Below are 26,336 nucleotides of genomic sequence, written 5' to 3' on the forward strand. Positions count from 1 at the left end.
ATTCCCACCACAGCCTTTTTCTGGTCAGAAACGCCGATAGCTCTGCATTGTCGCTCTCATTAAACTCAGCTTCTCCTGTCCGACTCTCTCCGTTTCCTGTAATTTATCCCTGCCTTTAATATGCACTTCAAAATCTGAAGGATAGTATTATTCGGCTGGCTTTGTTTTGTTAGGAGATCAGAGGAGATTTAGGTGCTCCGTGTTCGGCTGGCCCCACACCAGACCTGACCTGACAGGTGGCACTTTTTTTGGGGGAGGAGTGCTGTCACTGAACGAGCAGTAACAGCCCATGTGTTAACTCCAGTGCATTTGTCAGGTAGAGCTCAGCAGGTCTGTTTGTGGCATCAGGTCCTGTTGTGTTTTGTTGTTGTTTTTTCTGTTAAGTCGGGTTCTGGTCAATACACATGGAGCTCAGTGTGTGATTAACAAAGATCTAGTGAAAACATAGAATTACAATAATGCATGACCAGCAGATCCCCTGCCCAGTAGAGCCTTGAAAACACTTGTGCAAACGTCAGAGCTGAAGAAACGTGTGGGTCTCTTCCCTCTGGAAAGAACAAATTTTAGCCTCGTATTCTGTCCGGGTTTTAATGTTCGCAGTGTGTGCCTCTCTAGCAAATTGACAGAGGGATATCAGGTTAAATTTACGACTTTCTTTTTTCATTTGCCTCAGAGTCTATCCTAGCAATGCAGGAAGTGTCTGCAAATTCACTTCACTTTTAAAAAGCATTCTCTCCCTCTCTTTTTTTTAAGACTTTATTTATTTACTTTACAGAGAGAGAGAGAGAGAGAGGGAAAGAGCACAAGCAAGGGGAGTGGCAGGCAGAGGGAGAGGGAGAAGCAGGTTCCCGAGCAGGACCCTGGGATCATGACCTGAGCCAAAGGCAGGTGCTTAACTGAGCCACCCAGGCGCCCCTTAAAAAGCATTCTTGAGTTGTTTGCCTCATTGCTATGCATTGCAAAATATTTTTAAGAGCATGTGACTTATCTGAACAGTCGTTCTACATATATAGTCTAGTTTTCTCTATTTGTTTTACTAGCGTTTGTTGCCCAGTCATTGTCTTTAATTAGCTTTGGTTACATAGTGGAATGGTGAGATTTGAATGGTATAGGTTTGTTCTCTACTATGCTAGACCCAACATTACTTAAAAAACAAATGTGTGCATGAGCATCTTTAATTAAGATCTATGAATAACCACCCATTTAAAAATATATTGTGCATTCTTCATTTAGATATAAAATCCACAAATATACTTAATTAAAGGCTGTGAATTTCAAAAGGGAAACAAGAATTATTTTCAGCAGTAGAAACCTGGGATATTTGAAATGATGATACATATATTGCAGGTTATATCTGGTTGAGATTTATTTGCTATTTATGGAGGCTTCAAATAGACAACACCTCACTTGCTACTATCTCCAAATCATCAAATGCTGGAAATTTGGAAATCCTTATTACTGTTAACACACGTAAAGAATTCCTAGTGCTGTTACATACCTACAGAACACTAGAGCTACTTATTGCTACCTACCAAACTTTGTGCAATAGGTCCAATTAAATTAGATCAATTAATTAAATCTATTTTAACCTCACGGTCAATCAGAAGATGTCTTTTATTGTTTAATTATAGATTTAATTACATTCAATCACTGAACTTGAAAAAAATATCCCCTTACAGCACTTAACTCTGATGAGGCTCACAGAAGCATTCCTGTTGAAATATTATATTCTCCTGCCCGTATTCTTCAAGCTGAGATGTACTAGCCAGAGCAGGAAGAGCAGCGAGGTAAGGGGTATTGAGGGGACACTGACAATAAGCCAAGAGGATGGCGTTCCCCTCAGGGCAGCTTGGACCTTTGCCAGTCACCATGCACTGTCTTTTCTCATTTGTTAGTATCAGGAGTTAGTTAATGATCTTTTGCATTCAGGAATTTGATCACCTTTTTCTTTACGCGTCTTCCTTTCAGCAGCTTTCCTCAAAACTGAGACTGAGTTTTCATTGCAGCTAATGATGTAAAACAAATGGTAAAAGGAGGAGTTAGAAGTGTTTCAACAACAACAAAAAAATTGTTACTGACGATCACCATGAGTTTCAAATCTATTTCTTACCTAGTGATGGAACTTGTGTGTCTTTAATAGCTTTACAATTTTGCAGGGAAACGCGTGCTGGTAGGATAGCATATTTTTGTACTGCTTACGAATCCAGTCCTTTAAGAGATCATGTCACTGCCCATCAGTGTTTTGAGCTATATAATTGTCACCGTGTGAACTTCACAAGAGCATTGTCTATAGAATAGCCAGGGATAGCTAAGACTTCAAGATTAAACTTTGTGTTTTGGCTCAGCTTAGCCTGAGCCTTGTCATCACAAGGGATAAGCAGTGATAGCACCTCATTTGGTCTTAATCTATTCTCATTTTTGAAAACATGTTTAGATGTTTGTTAAGAGTTTGTAGAACTTAAAAAGGCGATGCTGCAGAATAGGGAGCGTTTTGTTCTCTGTGTTGTGGGGACAAGTTGGAATGATCATTGAGTCAGGGTCAATGGCAAACAACCCAATCAGACCACCGGTTTATCACCTTTTCCATTTGCTCTGGATCCTCTATTTGCATCCTGTAGCATCTTAAATTCCAAAACTCCCCAAGTTGCCATTTTATATCAAATGTCTAAAGTATTTGTCAGGGTCTGATGACAAAATATTTCCTTTCACACGCAAATATCCTTGTTAGTACCATGTAGTTGCAGTTTAAAAAAAAAAAAAGAAAGAAAGAACAATGAAGGTTTTAACTAAAATGTTTGATAGTAGGGCTCTTTGAAGATACAGTCTTAACTTGTTATTCTGTAATAATTAGAGTGGAATTAAGTCACTGTGCAAAAGGATGAAGGGAATCAGTGGCTATTAATTTTCTTTGTATTCTGATTGGTCCACTGAAATATTTCAATGAAACCTTTACTCTAGACATCTCCTTTCATGATATTGTGTAAGAAAATAAATGAGTAAGGGACATAAAGGAACCCGCCAATGATTGGAGACAGGATTTTCTTTACATTGTCTAATAGACTCGTTTATTATTTTAAGCTGGTAAAAAGAGACTTATGATTCGTGTTGAAGAAAGAGTTATTTGTGCTTGATACATTGAAGACACTGTTCAAAAGCAGTTTGTCCTTATAAAAGGATGACCCCTGTAGTAATTCTTAGGCAAGGAGGGACAAATTCAACCAACAAAAAGCACATCTCGCCCCAAGTTCCCCATGATTTCTCCACATAGAGCAAAAAAAAAATACACATCAGTAATTTATTTGAACATGCACATCAGCGAGTAGCACTGTTCTGGCCACTCAGGAAACAAAAGGGAGAATATCAGCATTACCTAAAATAAAAAAAAAAATAAAATAAAATAAAAAAAAAGAGGTGAATTACACCATTTTAATTGTCTTAAAAACACGGATAAGAGGAGCAATTAAAATATAGTCCTAAATAGTACTAGCTAATGTAGATTACATAAGTATACAATATGATTCAAATAATAGTGCTCTGACAAGCATAAACCACCAGTTCGAGTAAACAAGGCCCAGATCGATTGCTGAGAAAATGTTAGATTCAGATGTAATAAAAGTTACTTTTATTTCAGTACTGAATGCAAAACACAAGTCAAGTGTGAAGACAGCATTCTAAAAAAGGTGGCTCTGTTAAAGCAAGGAGGCCATTTCCTTTTGCATTTTTATAATTTTTGACTTCTATTTTTGACGTTCGCTTTTTCTACCTTTCCTCCCCTGAGCACTAATTTATCAAAAAATGATTTCAAGGTGCAAGTTGTACATTCTTATCATTGTACCATTTCATCTCTTTCTGGAAGAGAGTAATACAATCAGCATTACAATGTTAATTCTTTTTCTCTGAATATTTGTTTCACATACATGTATTTCAAAATCATAATGTTGGTTGGGAAAAGAAACCTACGAACGAGAGAGTGATGTATTCATACACTTCCTATTGTGCTGTGTGTCTTTCCCATCCCTACTCCCCTTTCCCTGTAAAGAGCTGTAAAAAATTTAAGGCAGATGAGGTATATTGCTGAAGAAAAAAGTTATTTTTGAAAAAAAACTCAAAAAAACTTTTATTCTGCCCTTCTACTCAAGAAAGACTACTCAACTATAAATCTAGTGCTAGAAAAAAGCAGGAAAGACACCACTTGCATGTACCATACTATGTCTTCTATTTCTAGAATGGCTTTTTGTTAATTTAATTTTAATAGAAAAAATAAGCACCTTAAGCTATGAACAGGAAAAGAACTTCATTATTAGTGAGTTTAGAATCCAAACGGAATTAGGAACACTCACCCAAACTCTTTCACTCATTCTCTCAAAGGCCAATGCTACTGATTAGGATTGTAAAGTGCTGTACTTAGTATAAACACTTGTATACACTGCAGACACTGAAAAATAACCCTCAAGCACATTGTGTTATAGTTCCAAAAATATATTTACAGTCTATTACAAAGATTACAAATGGAAGTGTCTAGGTGACTGTATTATGCTAATTAAAATTATCTTACAGATTATTTTTCCTTAGGGACAAAAAACATTTTAGTGAAATTAAAGTGATTTTTCTAGTCAATCGAAAAATAAATTAAAATATCAAATAACACTGTACAGTGATTTAAAAGAAAAAAAAAAGGGTGGGGAGGGGTTTGGGAAGCAATCCATTTGAGTTTTTCTATAGCCATCTTTGGTCCTAAATGTGGGAAAACACATTATGTAGCACTGAAAATACCTGTTCTTTTGTGATGCTCTGCAAGTAAAATAGAAAAATATAGTGCATTTTCAATGTATTCAGAGCCCACTACAGAGAAATGTGTGTACAAAACAAGACAGTATAAATAAAATTTACAAGTTTTACAAAGGAACATTTACAGGTTTTTGTTTCTGTTATTTGTTTGTTTGTGGATGCCCACATTATCAAACAAGACCAATTATGACTGATCCCTGGGATCTTTCGCTATTAAAATCATTATAAACAGCCCAATTCTCTTTGGAAGTACAACAGTTCAATTCTGGGGTAGTTCATGATTTTCGTAACTTTGAAAGCATTACTCACAACATGTATACATTCCTGAAATATCTATAAAGACACATTTAATTATTGCTTATGAAATTCTAACACAGTAATCAAATAATATGGTTTAATAAATAAAGCTTAAAAAAAAAAGCCAGATCCTTCACCTCTTCCTTACACAGTAAAAAGAGTTCTTTCATTTAATAAGCTTCTGACATCAGCGTTCACAAATAAAAGACTTTTTAAAAACTGCAGTGGTGATATTCTGTGCAGCCGATTTGTTTTTGAAAGGTGAAAATGTGAACTGCCCCTTTTCTCCTGCTTCAGAGTTCTAATATAAAACTTACTTCTTTCTTTTAGCTTTTGGACTGCATTAAACAGAATAGGATATAAAATATACGTCAACTATTTCTCCTAAATTTCCTAATGTCTCAATATTGGAAAAGACCTCGATGTGCTCGGATTAAATTTTAGATAACACTGGATAGTTCTTGCTCTCAGAGACTTGCCTTCACCAACACTCTTTAGATGAAGTGCCTCAATTTTTTTTGTAGTCATAAACCTACAATTTGCGTTTTTTTTTTATTAAATTCTGTCTAGTAAAATCACTCTATAAACAATCTGTTAAAAGTGCCTTGTAGTATTTATGGATCATTATTGCTTTTTTCATTGAAAAGATAGTGTGTTATCTGATCTTTACAAAAAAATTTCTTTTTAAAAAATACCAGAGCTCTTGGCAACTTGCATTTTCTCGACTACCTGCCAATTAGCAAACAATATCAAAACAGCACTGATAAAACAAAATAAAATAGCACAAAAAGGATACCAATGTTCTGACAGAGATACATCTTCAATCATGCTATGTGTTTTTTTTTTTTTTTTTAATTTGAGATTCTTTCAAAGGTACCCAGTGTAGTAATGTGTCATAGATTAACACTAAAAAGGTCCAAAGCTATAAACAACTTTCTAAAACAAAGTCCTTATGAAGAATAAACACAAATGATTTTAAAAAGGAATCATCTGAAATCACATATTTAAGGAAAATATTTCATTGATTTTAACAATAAGATCATGATTTTATTTGACAAATATATTCTTTCTTAAATTCTTTATGTACATTTTAAAAAGTCTATAAGATAAAAAGGAGGTTAGAGAGCTCAAGGTGTTTGGATGTTTTCAGGTAGTACTTTGTTTATTGTCACTGCTGTTTTCCTGGCCACCAGTGGTGGATCCTAAATTCCCTTTTTATAGATTCTGGTGGCACTTAGGAGTTCAAGTCTATAGGTGCTTCTTAAATCTTCTCTTCACTGTAGGAAGGACCCAGGACATCAACTGTCTTCTAGCAGCATTCTTATGCATATACCGAAGGCCAGTACTGTTCTCTTGCAGTCCATAATCTCCCTCATGAGGGAGAAATGCTTATCACACTTGGATGCCAGTTCCATGTAAATGTAGCATTTGTGCTCTCATAGTCTGAATGCTGCTCATGATTTTCTTCTGATGGCCAACCAGTGTGATCCCTAAACTCATCACATCTCTGAAAAAGACAAATGTATTTTGGTAGTTACCTTACAAAGGATTTATTTGGCACTCAACTGTCATCAGCTCTTTAATTAAGTCATCTGTTTATCTTAGGCAAATAGATCTTACCTTAGTGGTTTGGGTATTAAAGATCACATTCTTGCAGTGGGTCAGACTGGCAAACTTCACCAGCATGCTCCTTCCCAAGAACCTAACTGCTCAGGCTCTCAATTTGCCATAAGTTATTTTTAAACTGATATGAAATTTTGTATACAAAATTAATCAAAGTCTTAAAATTATTCTTAACTTAAGGTAAGATCAGGAAATGTTATTTGAAAGGTATTCTTGAACCTAAGTGAAGTTTAAAATTTTTAATGGTTACAATAGATAGAGTACAAATGTAAGCATTTTGGGTTCTAGTAAATCAAGAATCTTCGACCATCACCAAAAGATTTATACTGAGTTTCATTATTATGTGGTAATCCTGAGCATATTATTGGTTGTATACTCAACTCCGGTTCAGTTTGATCATTTGACTACATTTTAGAAAAAAAAAAAAATCACTTTCTAAAATGTGCAATACTATGTTTAATAGCTTAAATGTGACATCAACTAACTGTGTCTGTGTATGTACTTTTACTTTTCCTAATAGCCAGGAAGATTGAGCTTAGGTATTTGCAAGAGGCTAAAATATAGCAATAATACCATAGCGTAGTATTTCATAATCATGGTCTAATAAGACTTTGAGGATCCTAGTTTTTCAGGGAAGTAGATTGCTTTGGAGAGATGAGGTATACTTATGCTAGCTCTCCCATGTGGTGACTAGAAGGAAACCAAACAAGATGGCACGCACATGCTAAACTTCACGGAGATGCCACCTCCTGACGTGCCAGGAGAGGGAAGCTGACTGCCGGCCTTCTCAGCTGAGAAATGTAAAACCCTTTGCACAACAGTACCTAAGCTGGATCTGCTAATAGAACCCTGAAAACTGTTTCCCATTTTCAAACACATTGACCCAGAGGAACTTCATTGCCCGTAAGACGTATGTTACAGCCAAAGAAGCTGATGTTCGGAGATACTAAGTGGATTTCCTAAGACCACATAATCAGTGAGGGAGCCAGAAAGGAAAATTTAGTTCTTTTCACTTCCAGTTCATGGCAATTTCCAAAGTTGTTTTATGAGGTCATTCTTCAGGTTAAAAAAAAAAAAAAATGAGTCAATCACACACCTTCCAAAACATAAGCTAAACTCTTAGTTACAGTTAATTGAATTAAGCTGCCTTGGACCTCTTCAGAAAGTAATCCTATTGGATGTCATAATGCATTTGGCATTGGGTATGAAGCTTTGAGTTTTAATGTCATACAAACATGGGGAAAGAAATCCTCCTTTGCAATGGAGAGAATTTCTTTAATGAATAGGCACCTAAATGATACAGGGTTAAGGAAAGAAGAAGGTTCATGGCATGGTGTTTAGTACACTGGCAATGGAGACAAATGAGCTACCACTTACTAGTTGAGTCAGTTTTGGGAAAATACTTACATTCTCTGAGCCTGTGCCTTGTTGTGTATAAAACTACGGACTTAAAATTATTGGTGTGAGAGTTTAAAAATTTACTGTAAGTTCAAAGGTCTATTTAGCACAACACCTGACACATAGTAGGCACTTACTAAAGCGATGATTTTCTCCTTGATTCTGTGGTTTACTTCTCTTTAATACATGGCAGATATAAAGCTTGGATTGTACATAACATAGGCTTAAATAGAATTTTGAGAGTTTCAACTTACTCAATAGTCATCCTGGCCACTGATTCAAGGGAGTTGTAGCCAGCTGCTGTGAAGTTATCTTTATACCTTTCCATCTTAATAGCTTGTAGCCATTCTCCAACTGAACAGAAGGTAGTGAAGTCAGGAGTGTTTTGATCCAAAAGAGGACTTATTGGCCTAGATACAAATGAAAACAGAAAAGCAAATTTTTTTTTTCATGAACTACTAAAGAAAGAATGTCTTGGCCCATACAAAAATAAGGGTATAAAGAATAAAATGACATATTCTAATGGGTGTTACAGTAACAGATAAACAGACAAATCTATACAAATCTAAAGGTTGCCTGGTAACTGCAAACTCCGAAATTTACATTGTATTTAGATTTGACGACCACCAGATGTGTCTTCCACACATTTTTAAAAAGTACAGCCAACAGTATTTGAAATCAGTCCATATGTATTTGTTCATTTGCTTCACCAAGAGCAACTGGGAATAAAGGAAGCACATTTAACTGCGGACTAACTCGTTTCGACTACGTGATGCTGTTGAGAACGCTGAGCCTTCGCCGTACTGACGGCAGCCTGGCTAGCGCCTAGTGAGCTCAGACACCTCCGCCGGGGCCCAGCGAGCGTCAGGTGTACCTGGCCGCTGGAGTGGAAAGATTTCTAGTAAGCCTCACAACAGGGCAAGCCACGGGCAGAGAATGGATGGAGTGTTTTGGACTCCTTTTAATGGGTAAGCCTCTTTCATCACATACTGAGCTACCGTCATTAACTTTAACTTCACAGAGTCATTTTACTAAATGACTCAAAGCAAAGAAAATACGGCATGCAAAAATAATAAAGTGATAATATAGTGATAAAGACCCACATAACAATAATACTGACTTGAAAATGTGAAATGCCACCTAATCACTAAATTCCAGTTTGGAAAGTCTTCTAAAAATGCCAGCTAGTGAAGCTGCCATAACTTTTAAGAAAACCAAAAGGCAATAATAACAGCTCTCGTTAAACACTAATTTAATTAAGGTAAGCCATCTGAAAAGAAATCAAAAACTTCTGTGAACACAATAAATTTCACATCGGTTTATAGTTTAACACAAATGTCAACTTGCCATTGGGTTAGGACTGAGGAGATAAATGGCTCAAGTGAGTATTTGAATGTCCCCTAGTTTCCATTCCCTTGGTATTTCTTACCTACTACAAGTTCCCAGGGGCGTTTTCAGACTATTTGGGTTTCGAATCATTTTGTCTAGAATTCCAACTATCTGTTCAAACTTTGGCCTTTCCGCACGTTCCTTTTGCCAACAATCCAGCATCAATTGATGAAGACCAGCCGGGCAGTCCATGGGTGCTGGTAAACGATAACCTTCTTCTATTGCTTTTATAACCTAATAGCCAAAGGGACATTAAAAATATTACTGATTGAGGTTCAATTATAATAACATGCATTGTCTAGTAGGCAAAGTGATTTATCTAGATAAGAGTGAAGCATCCTTTGAAGTTTTGCAAAAGACTTGCTTATTGTTTTCCTGAACACCCATGAACATTCAAATGTGTTATTAAGGGGTGCATGAAGAGCACGATATCATGACAGTTCTTAGTTGACTCAGTAATTAGGAGCAGCGATTAAGGTCACCCGGGGTGCAAGAGATGGAAAAATTTTCATGTCATCCCAGAGGTTTTGAAAAGGAGTATGTTATGAAACCATTTTACTTGCATATGGCTGTACATGTACATATTTGTCTAGGGATGTATGAATTCTACTAGTTGTAAGAGGAAGGTCTGAGTTACCCAGAACTGCCCCCCACCAAGTGTCACTTTTTGTGGGGCTCAAATGACACTTTCTAACAAAATCTCAAAATATGTGAATGTGCTATGATAGAAAATATTACCAAGCACACTATTATTTTAAATAATATGGAGCCTACCTACTTAGGAAATGTATAGGATTATAATATATAGTGGTGTGCTGGAACGAGTAATATACATGAAGGTGACTGTACCATTTTCCAACTCCAAGTTTAGTGACCTCACACTGGCAGACTGAAATCAGTATTGGGAAGGGGCCATGGAAAGGGTTACACCCGGAAATTGGGAAAGGTTAGAAATTAGGGCTTTCCCACTCAGAGTGCTGGTTGTTCAAGTCTTAGCAGCACATCACTTTGTATTTACATCTAATAGCAGCCTGAGACACTGCATCAGTAGCTTTGAATGTTCATGAAAAATAAGTCTCCAAAGACATGGGTACATGGCAATCAAAAAGTCTGAAAGCTACTTATTCAGACTTGTTTCTTTTTATTTATATGGAAAGCAAAAATAGATCTTAAAAATCAGAAATTGCTACAATTGGAGAAGCACAGGAAAATAATTAAGAAGGCAAGCAACACAAATAAGAACTTGTAAAACAGGGGCGCCTGGGTGGCTCAGTCGTTAAGTGTCTGCCTTCAGCTCAGGTCATGATCCCAGGGTCCTGGGATCGAGCCCCGCATCGGGCTCCCTGCTTGGTGGGAAGCCTGCTTCTCCCTCTCCCACTCCCCCTGCTTGTGTTCCTTCTCTCACTGTCTCTCTCTGTGTTAAATAAATAAAATTAAAAAAAAAAAAAAGAACTTGTAAAACATTAACATCAAGGGGGATTAACAAATCCTTTTTGATACTGACTGACATAATGGCAGTAGAAATGCAAAACAAAAAAAAATGACTCTGGAAAAAAACAATTGTAACCTTGAATTTTTGAAGAAAATAAAGCCAAATGTAGGCAGACAAAATGCTGGCTTTTTTTTTTTTTAAAGATTTTATTTATTTATTTGACAGAGACAGAGATAGCGAGAGCAGGAACACAAGCAGCAGGAGTGGGAGAGGGAGAGCAGGCTTCCCGCCGAGGAGGGAACCTGATGTGGGACTCGATCCCAGGACCCTGGGATCATGACCTGAGCCGAAGGCAGACGCTTAACGACTGAGCCACCCAGGCGCCCCAAAATGCTGGCTTTAAGAAATGTTGATTAACTTAATATTTATAGGGAAACATATCCCTAAGATGCTTGTTGACATTCAAGAATAGCACATTGAAATGTAAAAGGTTGCCGATTGGGATGAATAAAGTAGCTGGCATCAACAATTTTTACAGAAAATTCTTCATATAAGAAAAGAAAAAAAAGTACACTTTAGGAAAAATCTACGTATGCAAATTGATAAAATTTAAAAGGTAAATAGATTAACTTAATTATAATAATTTTTGAAAAGTACTGCAAGAGAAAATCCTCAGCTGAAATTCCCGCCTGATTACTACATTGTACGTCCTACACATCGTTTACTTGTACTTTGGAAAGCTAGGTTAAGTTATTTAAACAGTGGCTTAAGTTGTGAATAAGTAAATCGACAACTTCTAAAAATTTATATATTCAAAATGACCAATAATAAACAATCGGGAGGCATTTTTTTTTTAACTGGGAAAAGAGTAGCTTTCCTTATATTTGAGGTTGCTTGTATTTGAACATAAGCAGTATCTTTCTGATTTGACAGGACTCCACTCCCATCCTCATAACATTAGTGCAGTCCTTATTATTTTGAACCACCTTCTAACCAATCTCCCTGCTTGTAGTTTGTCTTCAGATGTCCAGAAAGGAACAAGGCACGTAGAGTGATCTTTCCATTTTTCTGGCCCTGTAAATAATCTTTAAAAATGCAAATCTAGGGGTGCCTGGATGGCTCAATCGGTGGAGCATGAGACTCTTGATCTTGGAGATGTAAATTCGAGCCCCACATTAGGTATAGCAATTACTTAAAAATTAAAATAAAAAATAATAAAATGTAAATCTAAATCTTATCCTGATCCTCCTGACATTAGTACTCTTCAGCAGCTCTCCAAGCCTTCATAAAAAACATTTAGAATTCTTCATCACTGAACACAATATATTCTTAAGTCTTTGTGCCAATGAACATAGTACCATTAAATGACTCATAGGAATGAGTTAATGAACCCTCTGTGGTTTCTCCTATTACATTATAGGAATTTCATGATTCCTATTATTACAGCAGGGAAACATTTATCTCAGCACAAAATTAAACTTCTGACTTTCAAAGATACAGTGGTTTACGAACTTTTTAAGGAAGAGCAGCTAAGGACAGCATTTAAAATAAAAGATTCTCTGGATTGGGAATGGACTTTGGGACCCTAAATTTCCCATTAGGAATCATGCACCTACCTCTAGGAGCACTAGAGAGAATTGCGGGGAAACTTCAGCTTCTATAGAGCACAGGTCGGCATAATCCAAGGTATACAGACCCTCTGAGGGTAAACCTGCCGATGGGGGATGATTCAGGCACAAACGGAATCTAGAGGTTCTACAGTTTTTATTTGGTTAGCTGCATTTCATTTCCAGTTGGGAATGTAAAAAGTACTTTCCGAAAATAGTTATACATTCTTGGAAACAACAAGGCACACAGGTAAAACAGTTGAACCTACACTTTACTTAGAGCATTATGTAATTATTCACAAAATTCATTTAAGACACCTTCTTTGAAATTACCAGAAGCCCCTTGGACAGGGATTTGACCATCCAGATCTAGCCTTAATATTCTAATAAAAGTCAAAGAAAACAGAAAAACATTAAGCAATTTCTAATTCTAGATAGGTCCCAGATTAATAGGAAGTGACTTTGGTAAATGATATTTATATAGGAGGCACTTCTTTGGTATATACTGTAAAGAAATACTTAGAAATAAAAACAAGAGTTGCTTGCTGCAAAGTGTTTGAGTATTATTATAGTATGATCATTGTAATTAAGAGAAAAAGGAATACAGAAAGACCCCATGATAATGGGCCTGTAATAACTCAAAATGGGATCTAACATGATTGACTTCTGCTTTTTGCTCATGCTCATTTCCATTGCATTAACCTCACAATAATATATAACCCACATTTTATGCAATTAAATATTTTGGACCACATATATGGGATTATGGCAAAGTTTTACACCCCCCCCAAAAAAATCACAATTTTGTTTCTATCATAATATAAAAAATACAAAGTCATAAACCAGTGGTGGTTTTTAAAAGGAAAAAAAAAACAGGGCTCACAATTTAACTGAGGTTAAATTTAGTTAAAGTGTATTATATTTTTGAAGCTCTTAAAATGTCCTTTAGTGGGCGCCTGGGTGGCTCAGTTGGTTAAGCGACTGCCTTCGGCTCAGGTCATGATCCTGGAGTCCCGGAATCGAGTCCCGCATCGGGCTCCCTGCTCGGCGGGGGGCCTGCTTCTCCCTCTGACCCTCTTCCCTCTTGTGCTGTCTCTCATTCTCTCTCTCAAATAAATAAATAAAATCTTTAAAAAAAAATGTCCTTTAGTGAAACATTTTAATAATTTAACTTTATGGAAATTTGTTTTTATCATCCTTATGACTACCTGCCAGTTTAACTAACAATTTATTGGTCTAGCTTAAAGTGAGAAGAAATGACTTTGTTGAGTACTATAAACAGAAAAAATATAATCTATATAAAGAATTTCAAAATTTCAAAATTTCAAAATTTGAGGGTAAAAGTTTTATTTGAACTAATTAAGACACACATTTAATTAAAAATAGCTACTGTGAATGCTAAGAGTATTTTCAATTTCTGTAATATTTATTATGTTTGACTGAATTTACATACATAAAGATTTTTCTTTGAAAGGCCATTACAGAAAGGGCCAAACATCTGCAGATTTTTAAGAAAAAAAAAAAAGAAGAAAGAAAATTAGAAATTTATTTGGGAAGCTCACCCCCAATTTTAATAGCAAATAACTAAATTCTAACTGCTCCCATTGCAGTGAAAATTCAAGAAAGTTATACATACATGAAAATACAGTAAGAATCCGTTCAAGTGTTAATTAAGCGATAACCTGTTTGGATGTGGGTATCATCAGCCACACGCATACTATCTTTTACCAAGTTTTTCTTGCTCACTGCCCTGCCTAGCATGCAAATAAAGCCTTCTGGAAACTATCTACCTTACTGACTTCTATAATACTCCTGGTCTGTTCAGAGTGATCACAGAAACCTCCCTTTATTCAGCATCAGCCTGGAGTTTTGTGGACCTGCTTACCAACATAACCATCAATTTACATGTTTCTCACAGTGTCTTATGAAAAGTCTTAAAATCCAAGGCACTTGAAATGTGAAGGCTTTCTAAAATCCCTGACAAATTCCTAGCAACTAAATCTGAACAACGTAAAGTTAATTAATTCACTTAATAAATCAATCTAAACTAATTAAAAATAATAATATCTGGTTAGATCTGTTGAAAGCAAACTTCCCAGAAAACACAATCTATTCACACATGCACAAAATTTCCATATGCACTGGAGGTTGTCAGATCTCTTAAGTCTCTCCATGAACTCCTACCAGAGACTTTAAGTAAAGAAGCTTTTATCTAGAGAATTTTTTGCCAGAATGAAATTCATTATTTTGAACTATTCATTTTTTTCACCATTTGCATTTTGAAACTTAAACATGTAGTTGCTCAAATAGCACTTTAACAACATAAGTATAAAATAATAAGTATTATTCTATAAGAAGAATATTAATATAAATTTCACCATAAAAACAACTGTGTGGGTAATCTCTTACCATTATAGAAACTTGTGTCTGAATTTATAATTCAGACCTTCAAAATTACAAAAAAAGAAGAAAGATAGTGCTAAATGTTCTAGGACAGAAGCAAATGTCCTTGTAGACATAATTTCATTTGATCAGTAAAAATATTTATTAATTCTTGATACACTAATTATATATTTTTGACATTTCATTTTCAGGAAAAACAATATCTAAGGAATTCTAAAAATTAAAATTGAAGATTTTTTTTCTTCTTAACCATTTCTATTACTTGTTTTTTGGAAGTTCAGTGAACTTTGAATTTAAGTCATCTTATATTCCTGTCATTCCCTTTATGTTTGAATCCAGTACAGAAGGAAGGTGTCAAAAGAAATGAAACTCCAGCGAGTGTCTAGGGAATGTAAATATTTCTCTTTCTCTGCCCCAAGGATTTGTTTGCCCACATTTTGACGGTCCATGGAATCCTTGACACTGAGTCCTGTCAAATATTAACAACTTTGCCTCTGTCAAACGGATGCATCATTTAGACTTTTATCTTTGAAAAACAAAAAACCCAAACCAAAAAAACAAAAGAGTTTCATGTCATATCTCAGTTCAAAGCACCAAAGCATTTAGATGACTTAAAAGCTCCACCTCTTGAGGCTCTGAGCTTTTCAACTAATTCAGAAACTTGTTCAACCTTACCAACAAATGATCTGACTTTAGTTGTCAAAAAATAACTATTTACAAGTTTTAGGAATTTGATACGGTAAATTCTCAAATTAAACCCCCAATACTGATTTGATATAACAATGTTTGTGACCTCTTTTTGAAAAATAACTCAATTTTTAACTTTAGTCAGCTTCTATTGCTGTCCATGTTTATAATACTTCAAGAATTCAGTATTCCAGTTTGCTGGTCATATTCTTTTAAATGGCAATACAGATTTTCCTCAAGCACCACTTACTTCTTTACTCGTCAAGAACATGCATTTGTACCATATCCAAACTCCTTCATAAAGCCTTTCATCAATTTGCCCCAACTTAATCTGCATATCAAATCACTACCAATGTGCACATCTGTGTTCTAGGATAGGGAGTCTATTTGGTTCATCTCTACACACTTTGCTAAGCTTTTGCTTCTGGACTGTTCAATGTGCCCCTTTGGAAAATTTTCTCATTAGTTATGAACCAAAATCTTCTCAGATTTCCAGTTCAAATCCAGGATACTTTCCTAGGTTTTACACTTGCTCTACTTTTATCTAAATTTCACTCACATTTTCAATAAGTTGAACTATATGAATCTGCCAGTATTTGAAAGTTTCTGACCTACACGAATGCCAATTTCATAAAATTCAACCTAACAGAAGCAAATATTCACTTGCACTTATGCTATATTATTTCATAAGTGGTCTCTTGGTGTGAGATGTATGCTCCCAAGAACTGCCATCAACTTCTTTTCTCAAAGGCTAACAGCATGTTTTATGCCTTAGTGTGTATCAAGATGCATATTTAATTAAGTGCTAATTTTTTAGGAGTTTCCAAACATACTCCCATTGTGATTACATTCTAAAATATCACTACAAAACCCCTACCAATACTGATCATAACATCTAGCTTGTCTCATGAAATTAATCAAATCAACCAACAATTGATAATTTAAATCCACTTTCTCAGGACATTAAAAGAAAGATAAGCTTTGAAGACAAAACACAGCCTTCCTTCCCCTCCTCTCTGCAAACGATTCTTTTACTCATGTGACTTTCCCACTACAGTGGTGCAAGCACAGCATCATTGCATCATTATCTTTACTAGGAGGACGTATCTTTCGTACGCTTCTATTACATCGAGAGGATTTGAGAGAGAAAAAAGAAAAAGCAATTCTTCAAAATGAAATTAATTGAACCACTAATTTATGGTAATTTTTGTGGGAATAACTGTGAAAACTCAGCAATCATATTTTTCTAATTCTATAAACGTTTCTTATGAGCCATTACCTAGATGCTCCAATAACAATGAGTATTAATATATGAATTCCTTTTTGTTTAACTAGCATAACACCTACATCTTGGTTTGACATGTCCCAATAAGGTCTTTCTCCATAAGACATAACTTCCCACATGACTATTCCATAGCTCCATACATCACTGGCTGATGTGAATTTCCGGTATTGGATGGCTTCAGGTGCTGTCCACCTTACTGGAATTTTTCCACCCTGTTATAAAAAGAAATTGGAATTTTAAATATGCATAATAACTTATAAATCATTTATAGCAGAACTATAAAGCTACAGTTAAACACTTGTATATTTGGTTAACAATTCAGCAGTATCCCATCTATCCATCTTGAATCTCTCTAAGTGTATTTAAACCTACTAATCTGTTTTTAAAATGCCATTACAAGTTTTCATTTTTTTTTTAAAGATTATTTATTTATTTATTTGACAGAGAGAGACACAGCAAGAGAGGGAACACAAGCAGGGGGAGTGGGAGACGGAGAAGCAAGCCCCCCCAGCTGAGCAGGGAGCCCAATGTGGGACTCGATCCCAGGACCCTGGGATCATGACCTGAGCCGAAGGCAGTCGCTTAACCAACTGAGCGACCCAGGCGCCCCACAAGTTTTCATTTTTAAGGCAACTAAATTTAATGGGCCCTTAGGTGGTCTTAGGGCAAGAGTCTAGTCAAAAGACAATGACAAATTAGGCAACATAACCATGAAAATGGAATGAAATATGTGGAATTTAACTAAATCCTCATATATTTTCCTTTTTTTCTAATCTCACAAAAGTTGTAAGAATTAGCATAGTTAATATTCTTTTAAAATCTTTATTTAAAATGGGATTATATTTCTCTGCTACAATTACGAGAGCTTGCAACTAGATGTTATTGTATAAAACTGTATAAAATGTATATGAACACCCTGATATAAGACAAGCATGTTGCCATTTTTATCTTACTTCTCCTCTTAGTCTATACCTAGAGTGGAAAAGCAGCAATGATTCTTCTAAAAGGAAAAAACAGCAACAAAAGTCTGAGATCAATTTGCCTCTTTTCTACTGTTTAGTTTCATATTAAGTCTTGCTTTCTTGGTAGGAAAACCTTAGGAAGACAAAGAGGTACGGTAAGAGACTTTTTCTTACAGTTGTCGTATAGACAGCTTCTGGATCGTCCTCTATAACCCGAGACAGGCCGAAATCTGACACTTTACAAACAAGATTGCTGTTGACAAGAATATTGCGAGCTGCAAGGTCCCTGTGCACATATCCCATATCGGCCAAATATCTCATTCCAGCAGCAATTCCTCTCAGCATTCCTACTAACTGAATGACGGTAAATTGCCCATCGTGTTTCTACAGGAAGACAAGAATAAAAGTCCTTTACTGTACTTTCAAAGGGGAAAAAATTGCCATGAAAACTATCTGCACACTAGTCATTTACTATAGTATAATAGGAATTATTAACTAATTTTCTATATAATACAGACATTTGTGAAAAACAAAACAGGTGCTGATTCAACTGACCTTCAAATAATACAAAATAGAGTTTTGGTAATCATTGAGTGATTTAGATTGATATGTTATTCGTATTGATTAAAAATACTGTCAGGTTATGCAGATCCAAAAGTATACACTGATTTTTGAGTCAAAGTTAGACAACTATGTGTTTTTTCCACCTGCTAAAAATTATATAAATAATCTAGAAATATATAAAGGGATAGAGACACATATATTAAGATTTTTTTCTCCAGATGATAAAAAAGGGAAAGGAGAAAGTTTTTTATTGAAGATGAAGATAAACTAAGAAGTAGAAAATGGTTATCCTGGCTGACTTTGTTCTCATTTTGTATTTTTCCTTGTTTTGCTGTTGGTGGGAACATTACTTGCAAAAAAGATTCTCTAAAACAGATGCACTAGAAAATGGGATTGAGAGCTCTTTGCAACCAGACTGGCCACCATCTATTTCTAAGCCATTTATTTTTTAAGATTTTATTAATTTATTTGACAGAGAAAGAGAGCACAAGTAGGCAGAGTGGCAGGCAGAGGGAGAGGGAGAGGGAGAAGCAGGCTCCCCGATGAGCAGAGAGCCCGATGTGGGGCTGGATCCCAGGACCCTGGGATCATGACCCAAGCCGAAGGCCAATGCTTAACCGACTGAGCCACCCAGAAACTCCTCCAAGCCATTTTTAATTCACAGATTTCTCCAACTGAATTGTAAATATGTTGCATGAGGATATTGGTTTGAGTTGATAAACTTGCTAGGTGATGCTTTATTCCCCAAAGAATTGATAGTTATGCATATCATAAAGATACAGAAATAAAAATTTCTCTAAATCTTCTGTTTATAATTTAAGTTGAATGTATCATTACAGATTACATATGATAAAACCATATGTTTTCTTATTCTTTAGACTATTTTCTCCTCTCCATTTGGAAAAATGTTAACATGTGTTTATATTCTTAGGTGAAAAGTCTCAGAGCAAAAATATGTATGTTTATATATTTAGAATGTATTACAAAAATAATCACATATTATTAATTTGCAAAATGTTAGTAATTCTATCTTTTACGTTCAGTGTTCACATAGAAATATGATAGAAATGGTTCCACAGAGCAGAATTGGGATCGTCACGCTGATATTGAATGGTTATCTCACTTTGTAGTCTTCTCTGTATTACCTCTTTGTACTGAAAAGTAAAATGTTACTCTACAACATGTACTCAAATTAAAGGGCTTCTTGTCCGTATCCTCTGTACTTGAGAGACTGTATTAATGAGTACTATTGTTTATTTATTTATTTATTTTTTTAAAGATTTTATTTATTTATTTGACAGAGAGAGACACAGCGAGAGAGGGAACACCAGCAGGGGGAGGGGGAGAAGGAGAAGCAGGCTCCCCGCAGAGCAGGGAGCCCGACGTGGGACTTGATCCCAGGACCCTGGGATCATGACCTGAGCCGAAGGCAGACGCTCAACGACTGAGCCACCCAGGCGCCCTAATGAGTACTATTGTTTAAATCACAATGTATCACTTAAGTGCTCTAAAGGATTCTAGTTCAATCCAGACTAGGACTCTGATCTTTAATCTAATCTGCCTTTTTAAAGGCAATTTTCTGATTTGTTAAAGTTTATAATGTTTACATTTTATACTGTAAAAAAATCAAATTATTATAGTGGTAGTATGGATAGTATATTTAGAACGAGAGGATAATTTTGTTACTTACCCTGAGAAATGCATCAAGGGCTCCATTTTCCATGAATTCTATTACTATCATGACTGGTTTCCCTAAAATTAAAAAAAAAAAAATACACACACACATACATATACATATATATATTTATATAAGAAAAAAAGCATTGCTTCAGGAACCATAACCTAAACTTCAGGCTTATTCCCATTCTCACCCTTGATAAAATACGTGGTGCTCTTCTGAAAGGCTGAATGGGTGAGCTGTGAGTGTTTCTAATGTCCCCAGTGCTGCCGCTAAACTCAGAGTCTGTTTGGAAGTCTGTTTGGAAGACGGTTATGATTCACAAAATTAAAGAACAAAGTCAGTGTGTTCTTCTGAGTCCTGATCTCTGAACGAAACTCAGAAAAAATGACACTTGATATAAAGTGTAAAGACTAAAGCATATCACTTTTATGGCTATTGAAACTGAATGAAAGTATCAGTCACTCCATCTGTCTATCAGATTTATTCTTTAATTCTCATCCTGTCTTCATTTATCCTGATTTCTTTCAGCGGTAGTAACATAAAAGAAGAAGTAGCCCATTATATACCAAAAAAAACATTTGTTTAGAATATGCAATATATTCATGACTTGTTTTTTTGTTTAGGTACAAAATAACACTAATTTCTGACAGTCCACGTGACAAATGAAATATATCAATATCTACCTCTTGTAACCACCCCTTCCAAATGGACAACATTTGGGTGGTCAAACTGCCCCATGATGCTTGCTTCACATAAAAAGTCTCTCCTTTGTTTTTCTGTGTAACCAACTTTGAGGGTTTTTATGGCTACTGCAACATCTCTTTTCCCTGGAAGTTTCAAACGACCACTGCAGACTTCTCCAAATTCTCCTGAAGTAATAGAACAGGCAAGTGTATTTTAATTTCAAAAATATTTCTTCTTGCAAAGTAAATGCATAATTCTAAAAATACTGTTAGGCTTTGCTAAACTATCTGTTATACCAACCACTATTTTTTAACTGGATTAACGCAAACTTTTTAAGAAAAAAGCATTTAGATTTGAAGTACAGTATATAATGTACACTGGTGATTAAAGCAGAAGGGCACAGTTGCAAATTCTGAATATTGCTATTGTTTTTACTGTTTGAGAAGCAAATATTTTTTAAAGATTCAAAAGTCTGGAATTCGAATACACCCTGACTGCTAAACATAAGGGAGTTGGATCCAACATGTATAATTACTATGAAAATATGTTGTATACATAGGAAATAATATTCCTTTTAAATAAGTAACACGAATTAGTTTTCTGCATGGAATGAAACAGCTAACCGATACCTACAAATACATGAGAAAAAGATAAAAATGAAAGCCCAGCAAGAAGATGGTAAATCAAGTAAGAGGAAATGTATATTCCAGCAAAATTCTGGAACATTCTAATTAAAAAAATAAATTACTAAGTCATTTTCTAAACAACAGGCCAGAACTATCATGAAGTAGCTTCCAGTAGAACGATATCTTAAAAATCCAACAGAAGACAAAAGATACACAGGTTTTCTGTGCCATTTGCTTCTTTTTCACTTTTTTTTTTTTTTTTTTTTTTTGAGCTCTCATAAACAAGTACAGCCTCATTGCTTCCAACAGTTCAGGTAAATGCAAAAGTTCTATACTTGAGGTATAATTATTTGCCTGTCATTATGATGTATGACTTTCGATCCTGGCTAAATGGAACAGCTGAACAAGGAAGCTACAACAGCCTTACCTGCACCAATCACACGCTCAATTTTAATACAGGAGGCATCGAGCTCCTTGGCGAATTGATGGACAGCTCTATTTGGGTCCTCATAGGTTTCAGGGTCAATGTAGGTTTTGGTGCCTGGAAATTTAACTGTAATGATGTAAGAAAGCATGACTGTGATGAAGCAAAGCACTTATTGTGCAGTCAGCCCAGGAATTTCATTATGCAGAGTGCTCCTTGGAACAGTGAACTTGCTTCCACATCACCTGAGTCACAGCAGTTTTAACAGACTACTTCAGTCTGTTGGCGTATAGGTATTATCTGCAAGCTTCTATAGGTAACATAGGATCCAGCTCATAGGTTACTAACTGAATTGCTTTTCCAGTAAATCAACAAAAGACATCACCAAAATTCTCTGACATGACTCTTATCAGACTGGAGGTTTAATTAAATTCACTGCTATCGTGGCATAGTTCAAGCCATATTGAGGTTTGTAATGGACTTCGAAACACATTTGTAAATCTATCAGTCAGTCAATCAATCAAATTAATACACTGGGAAAAGAAGACATTTCATTTACAGGTAGTCTACTACACTGACAGCAATATTAAAAACATTTAGACATCTTACTTATTCTTTTGATTTATTTTCTTAAAGACCAACCACCGTTGACATATACATAAAATTAGTACAAGATGTGAGGGACTGCTATCACAGAATCAGAGAGAAATTTACTAAAGACACAGTTTCATCTTCACCTTGAAGGGCAGTAGAGGCCAGATGTACAAAATGCAGAGTAAAGTTAGAAAATTTACAATATTCCTGGGATCTGCTAACCATGTATGACAGCAATTTGAAAGAGGAATGGTTTATATGAACTTTCAATTATAAGGCTCTGGAAGGAGGTAGCCGATATGCCTCAGAAAAGGTAGTCAAAATTCAAACAACATAGAATCATCTTAAAAGTTAAAATCTTCTTAAAATGCACCCAGAAGCATGCAGGTAACAGATAATGCTAAGTCAACTTTAAATCAAATTCAATTACAATAATGTATTCCAAATCTAATCATTTGGTTAAAGACAAAGATAAGATAGATAGGCATATATTTGGTTATATTAATGCAATAAAAGAATTACACTATATCCTCAAAAAAACTTTATTGTTTTTAACAAAGCCACTGAACAATCTTTTCATTAAATCTTACTATTTTGAGAACAATATATTTCTTTATGTATTACACTGCAGCCTAACTGTGCTATGTCATCACATTCAGTTAAAATTATATTTAAAAAATAAACACATAACAAACAAAAAGAAGCAGAATGTCTAAAGAAAATGGGATTAAAAAATCTTGATTTATTCTGCTGTAGTTGATTGTTTATCCAAAATTGATTGTCTTAAACAATTATTGTTGCAGTTTATAAAACTGACAGATGCTCATTTGTTACTAAAGCTGAACATGAAAAAAAAAACACAAGAAGAAAAGAGAGAGGGGATAGAAAGAGAAAAGAGAGAAGAAGGAGTACAGGGAAGAGGGGGGGAAGAGAAAAAGAGAGAAGGGAAGAAAACAATAGGTTAACCTCCTAGATTGGCAGGCAGATGGAGAATGAGCCATCTTCTCCCTGTTTATTCTTTCTTTCTTTCTTTCTTTCTTTCTTTCTTTCTTTCTTTCTTTCTTTCTTTCTTTCTTTCTTTCTTTCTTTGTTTTTTTGGTTTTGTTTTGTGATAAGGGAGCTAGATTGGAGGTAACCTTCTGCATCTCAAATGGGTCTCTGATGGTTCTTTATTCAAGCTGTCATAAAACATTTTGACAGGCCAGAGCAATTTTGGCATAAAAACATGAAATACTGCCCAGCTTGGATTCAAAGACATTGTTAGAAGAAATGGTAGGAGGAAACAAAATGTAAATTGGAATTGCTTCACTAAACTTCTCTATTGTGTTTATGTCTTTAAATGTAGCACTTGGGGCCATGGAGAATTGAGGGCGCATGATACAAATGACTGGACATTCTATTAAATGCAGTGGTCTAAAAGCTAGTTAAATGGTTGCTTTCATGTTTCTGTAAAAATTCAATCTGGTGTCTTAGCACCTAAGAAAATTGTCTGTATGCTAACAAAATAAAAGGACACCAACTTGTAAATAGCTGGTGACCATAGCTTTGTACTTTACGTATTGTAGATACAGCTATAAAAATCAAATAAAATGCCTGGTACTCATCAAATGACAAGAAAAGATATCTCTGTAAAAAAGGTGATTCGAAAATGTCAAGCATTTACCACGATAGGATATTGTTAAGTGCACTTTAGTTTTTCATTATTCATTTGAAAATGGATGTTTTAAAATAAGGAAAACATTAACATAATTTCTGAATAGTCTGGTTTGTTGCTTCTCTTAATTTAAGAGTACGAGCTTTTTTGTGTTTTAATATCTCATTTACATTTCTCATGAGTGTTAAATATCTTAAAACCACCATTGATATTTTGTTCTGGAGATGAAAACTGTTTTTATATATCAAGTTTATCTTGTCTATGTCAGCAAGTAAGACATGCAGCTCTATTTTTCTCTGATTACAAAATTGATGTCAAATGTAAAAAAAGCAAATGGTATCAAAATATTAAAACTGAGTGATGACAATTTAGCATAAGGCTATACAACATGTTTTAGATAAGCCATGTTTCAATTTACCTTCTGCATTAACCTGAAAGCTAAAAGCAAATAAGCTAAAACGTATTTGATAATTTGGGGATGTCTCAGATATACTCAGTAAAGGAAAGAAAAGTGACATACTGATGAAGGTAAAAGATTCTGTCATCAAATTATTCACAAAATGGGTAGAATTGGGCATTTTAGGAACTAGAGGTTACTCGTCTAGACACATTTTAAACTAGATATAAAAGTTTAGGCATTCATGTTTCGATTTGCTCCTTCCCGTTGGGAAAGTGTTACAAATATTCTCTCATGTTGTGAAAGAGAAAAAAATGTAACCTCCATTTTTTCTGTGTATCTCATCACTGATAATAATAGTAACGATAATAACAGTGCTCACAATTTGTGTCTTTAAACCACACATTTTCTTGATTGATGTTTATACATTTTTGTGACTTTCGGATGGGTACATGACAATATCTTCTTAGATACTGACAAAGTAATTTGATAAATAACACAATGATCGATGTAATTCTTAGGTCAATTAGGAAATCTATCTATCCATGAGAAATTTTAGCAAAGATTATGCTACCAAGAAAAATAATAAATACAATTGTCTTTTAATATTTGCAAGAATTAACAATAAAAACAATGGGTTTGGATAAGAACATCATTAATTGTCCGAACTCAAATCATATGATCGTGAGGTTTTTACTTTGGCTGCATGAAGTAATAACATTTATTTGCATAGCTCTCAATTTTTTTCCTGGCCATCCACATTGCAACAGGAATAAGATTAATGCAGAGGGGCATCTATTTTCTTTGGTTTCCAAAGATCTCTTCTGAATATGATTTCTAAAATCAACTTTTAAGAATCAGGTAACCCAAATCCACAGAAAAACAGTGGAGGGTTGAATCCTATTATTAGGAAATTGATATCAGGGGAACTATCTATCTGACAGACAATGTATAGTAGCTGAAGAGAAAGAGGCTCCATAGCTTTGTCTTTCATGGTAGCATCGCTCATTGGGTGGGAAAACAAGGCTCTGCCCTTCTACTTCTAAATGAATTCCTTAGCTAGAATACAGGCCATGCAACTTGTAATGGATTTTTGTTAGAATGGTATGAAACACTGGGGCAAAGTTTGCAAAAGGAAAAATCGTGACATAAAAGCAGCTAAATATCCTGCAGTAGTATTAAAATTTCTTGTGAGAGATTACATTTCTCAATCTATTTTATGTTTTTAAAATTCACATCATATGATTTTCATTCTAAATGTCTTGTTCAAATGCTTTAAAGCAACATTTTGACCTCATTACGTACTTTGAAGCATGAGACATTAGGAATTTATTCATACCAATGCTAACAACCAGGTGTCTGTATTAATTGGGGTACATAATAATAAAGAAAAGCCAAACACTTACAATGAAAGTAAAGCTCTTCATCCCCTTCTTGGTCAGCTTTGCTATAACCACAATGCCTAGAAAAAAATCAGATTTGTGATGATCTCAATCAATGATCTTACTTTATATATTTAAAATTCAATATAACATACCTTAATTCTTTGACAACATGCTAGTTAGAGCAATAAACAAAATACAAAATATTCCTGTCCATAGTTATGAACTCATTGATAGTAATGTAGTAACTCATATGATTAAAAAATTGATAGAATATAAAGTCTTTGTGTGAGATAATGTAGAAGGAACATACTTCATAGATTTAGATTTATCAGTGAGTGAATATTTGCTTATTTTTTTCTTCCTCTGAAAAACAACAGCGACAACAATGGATTCTAAATGGTCTCCACTGACCAGTAACTAAATGCATACATCTTTCCCCAGCTATCTCCTATATTT

General features: G+C 34.9%; 1 protein-coding gene across 5 annotated transcripts in view; it reads right to left on the reverse strand.

The window, feature by feature from the left end:
• Window positions 1–3,037: 3,037 nt before the first annotated feature.
• The window catches only part of EPHA7 (EPH receptor A7), a 165,343-nt gene continuing 142,044 nt past the window's right edge, over window positions 3,038–26,336 (reverse strand). For 2 of the 5 annotated variants that reach the window (XM_081828671.1, XM_006727563.3), the window contains exons 9-17: window positions 25,902–25,957; window positions 21,854–21,967; window positions 20,800–20,985; window positions 20,126–20,187; window positions 18,046–18,255; window positions 16,972–17,121; window positions 9,536–9,729; window positions 8,361–8,516; window positions 3,038–6,592 (exon numbers count right to left, since the gene is read on the reverse strand). In XM_081828671.1, the coding sequence (XP_081684797.1) occupies window positions 6,478–6,592; window positions 8,361–8,516; window positions 9,536–9,729; window positions 16,972–17,121; window positions 18,046–18,255; window positions 20,126–20,187; window positions 20,800–20,985; window positions 21,854–21,967; window positions 25,902–25,957 (1,243 nt within the window). In that variant the 3' untranslated portion in view covers window positions 3,038–6,477. Of the gene's footprint in view, window positions 6,593–8,360; window positions 8,517–9,535; window positions 9,730–16,971; window positions 17,122–18,045; window positions 18,256–20,125; window positions 20,188–20,799; window positions 20,986–21,853; window positions 21,980–22,010; window positions 23,284–25,901; window positions 25,958–26,336 lie in introns of those variants that run through there. The other 3 variants (XM_006727564.2, XM_006727562.2, XM_031030221.2) reach the window with 2 other exon arrangements.

This window comes from Leptonychotes weddellii, chromosome 8 (genome assembly GCF_054177405.1).
Source record: "Leptonychotes weddellii isolate Sample4059 chromosome 8, ASM5417740v2, whole genome shotgun sequence".
In the NCBI taxonomy this organism is placed as follows: Eukaryota; Metazoa; Chordata; class Mammalia; order Carnivora; family Phocidae; genus Leptonychotes; species Leptonychotes weddellii.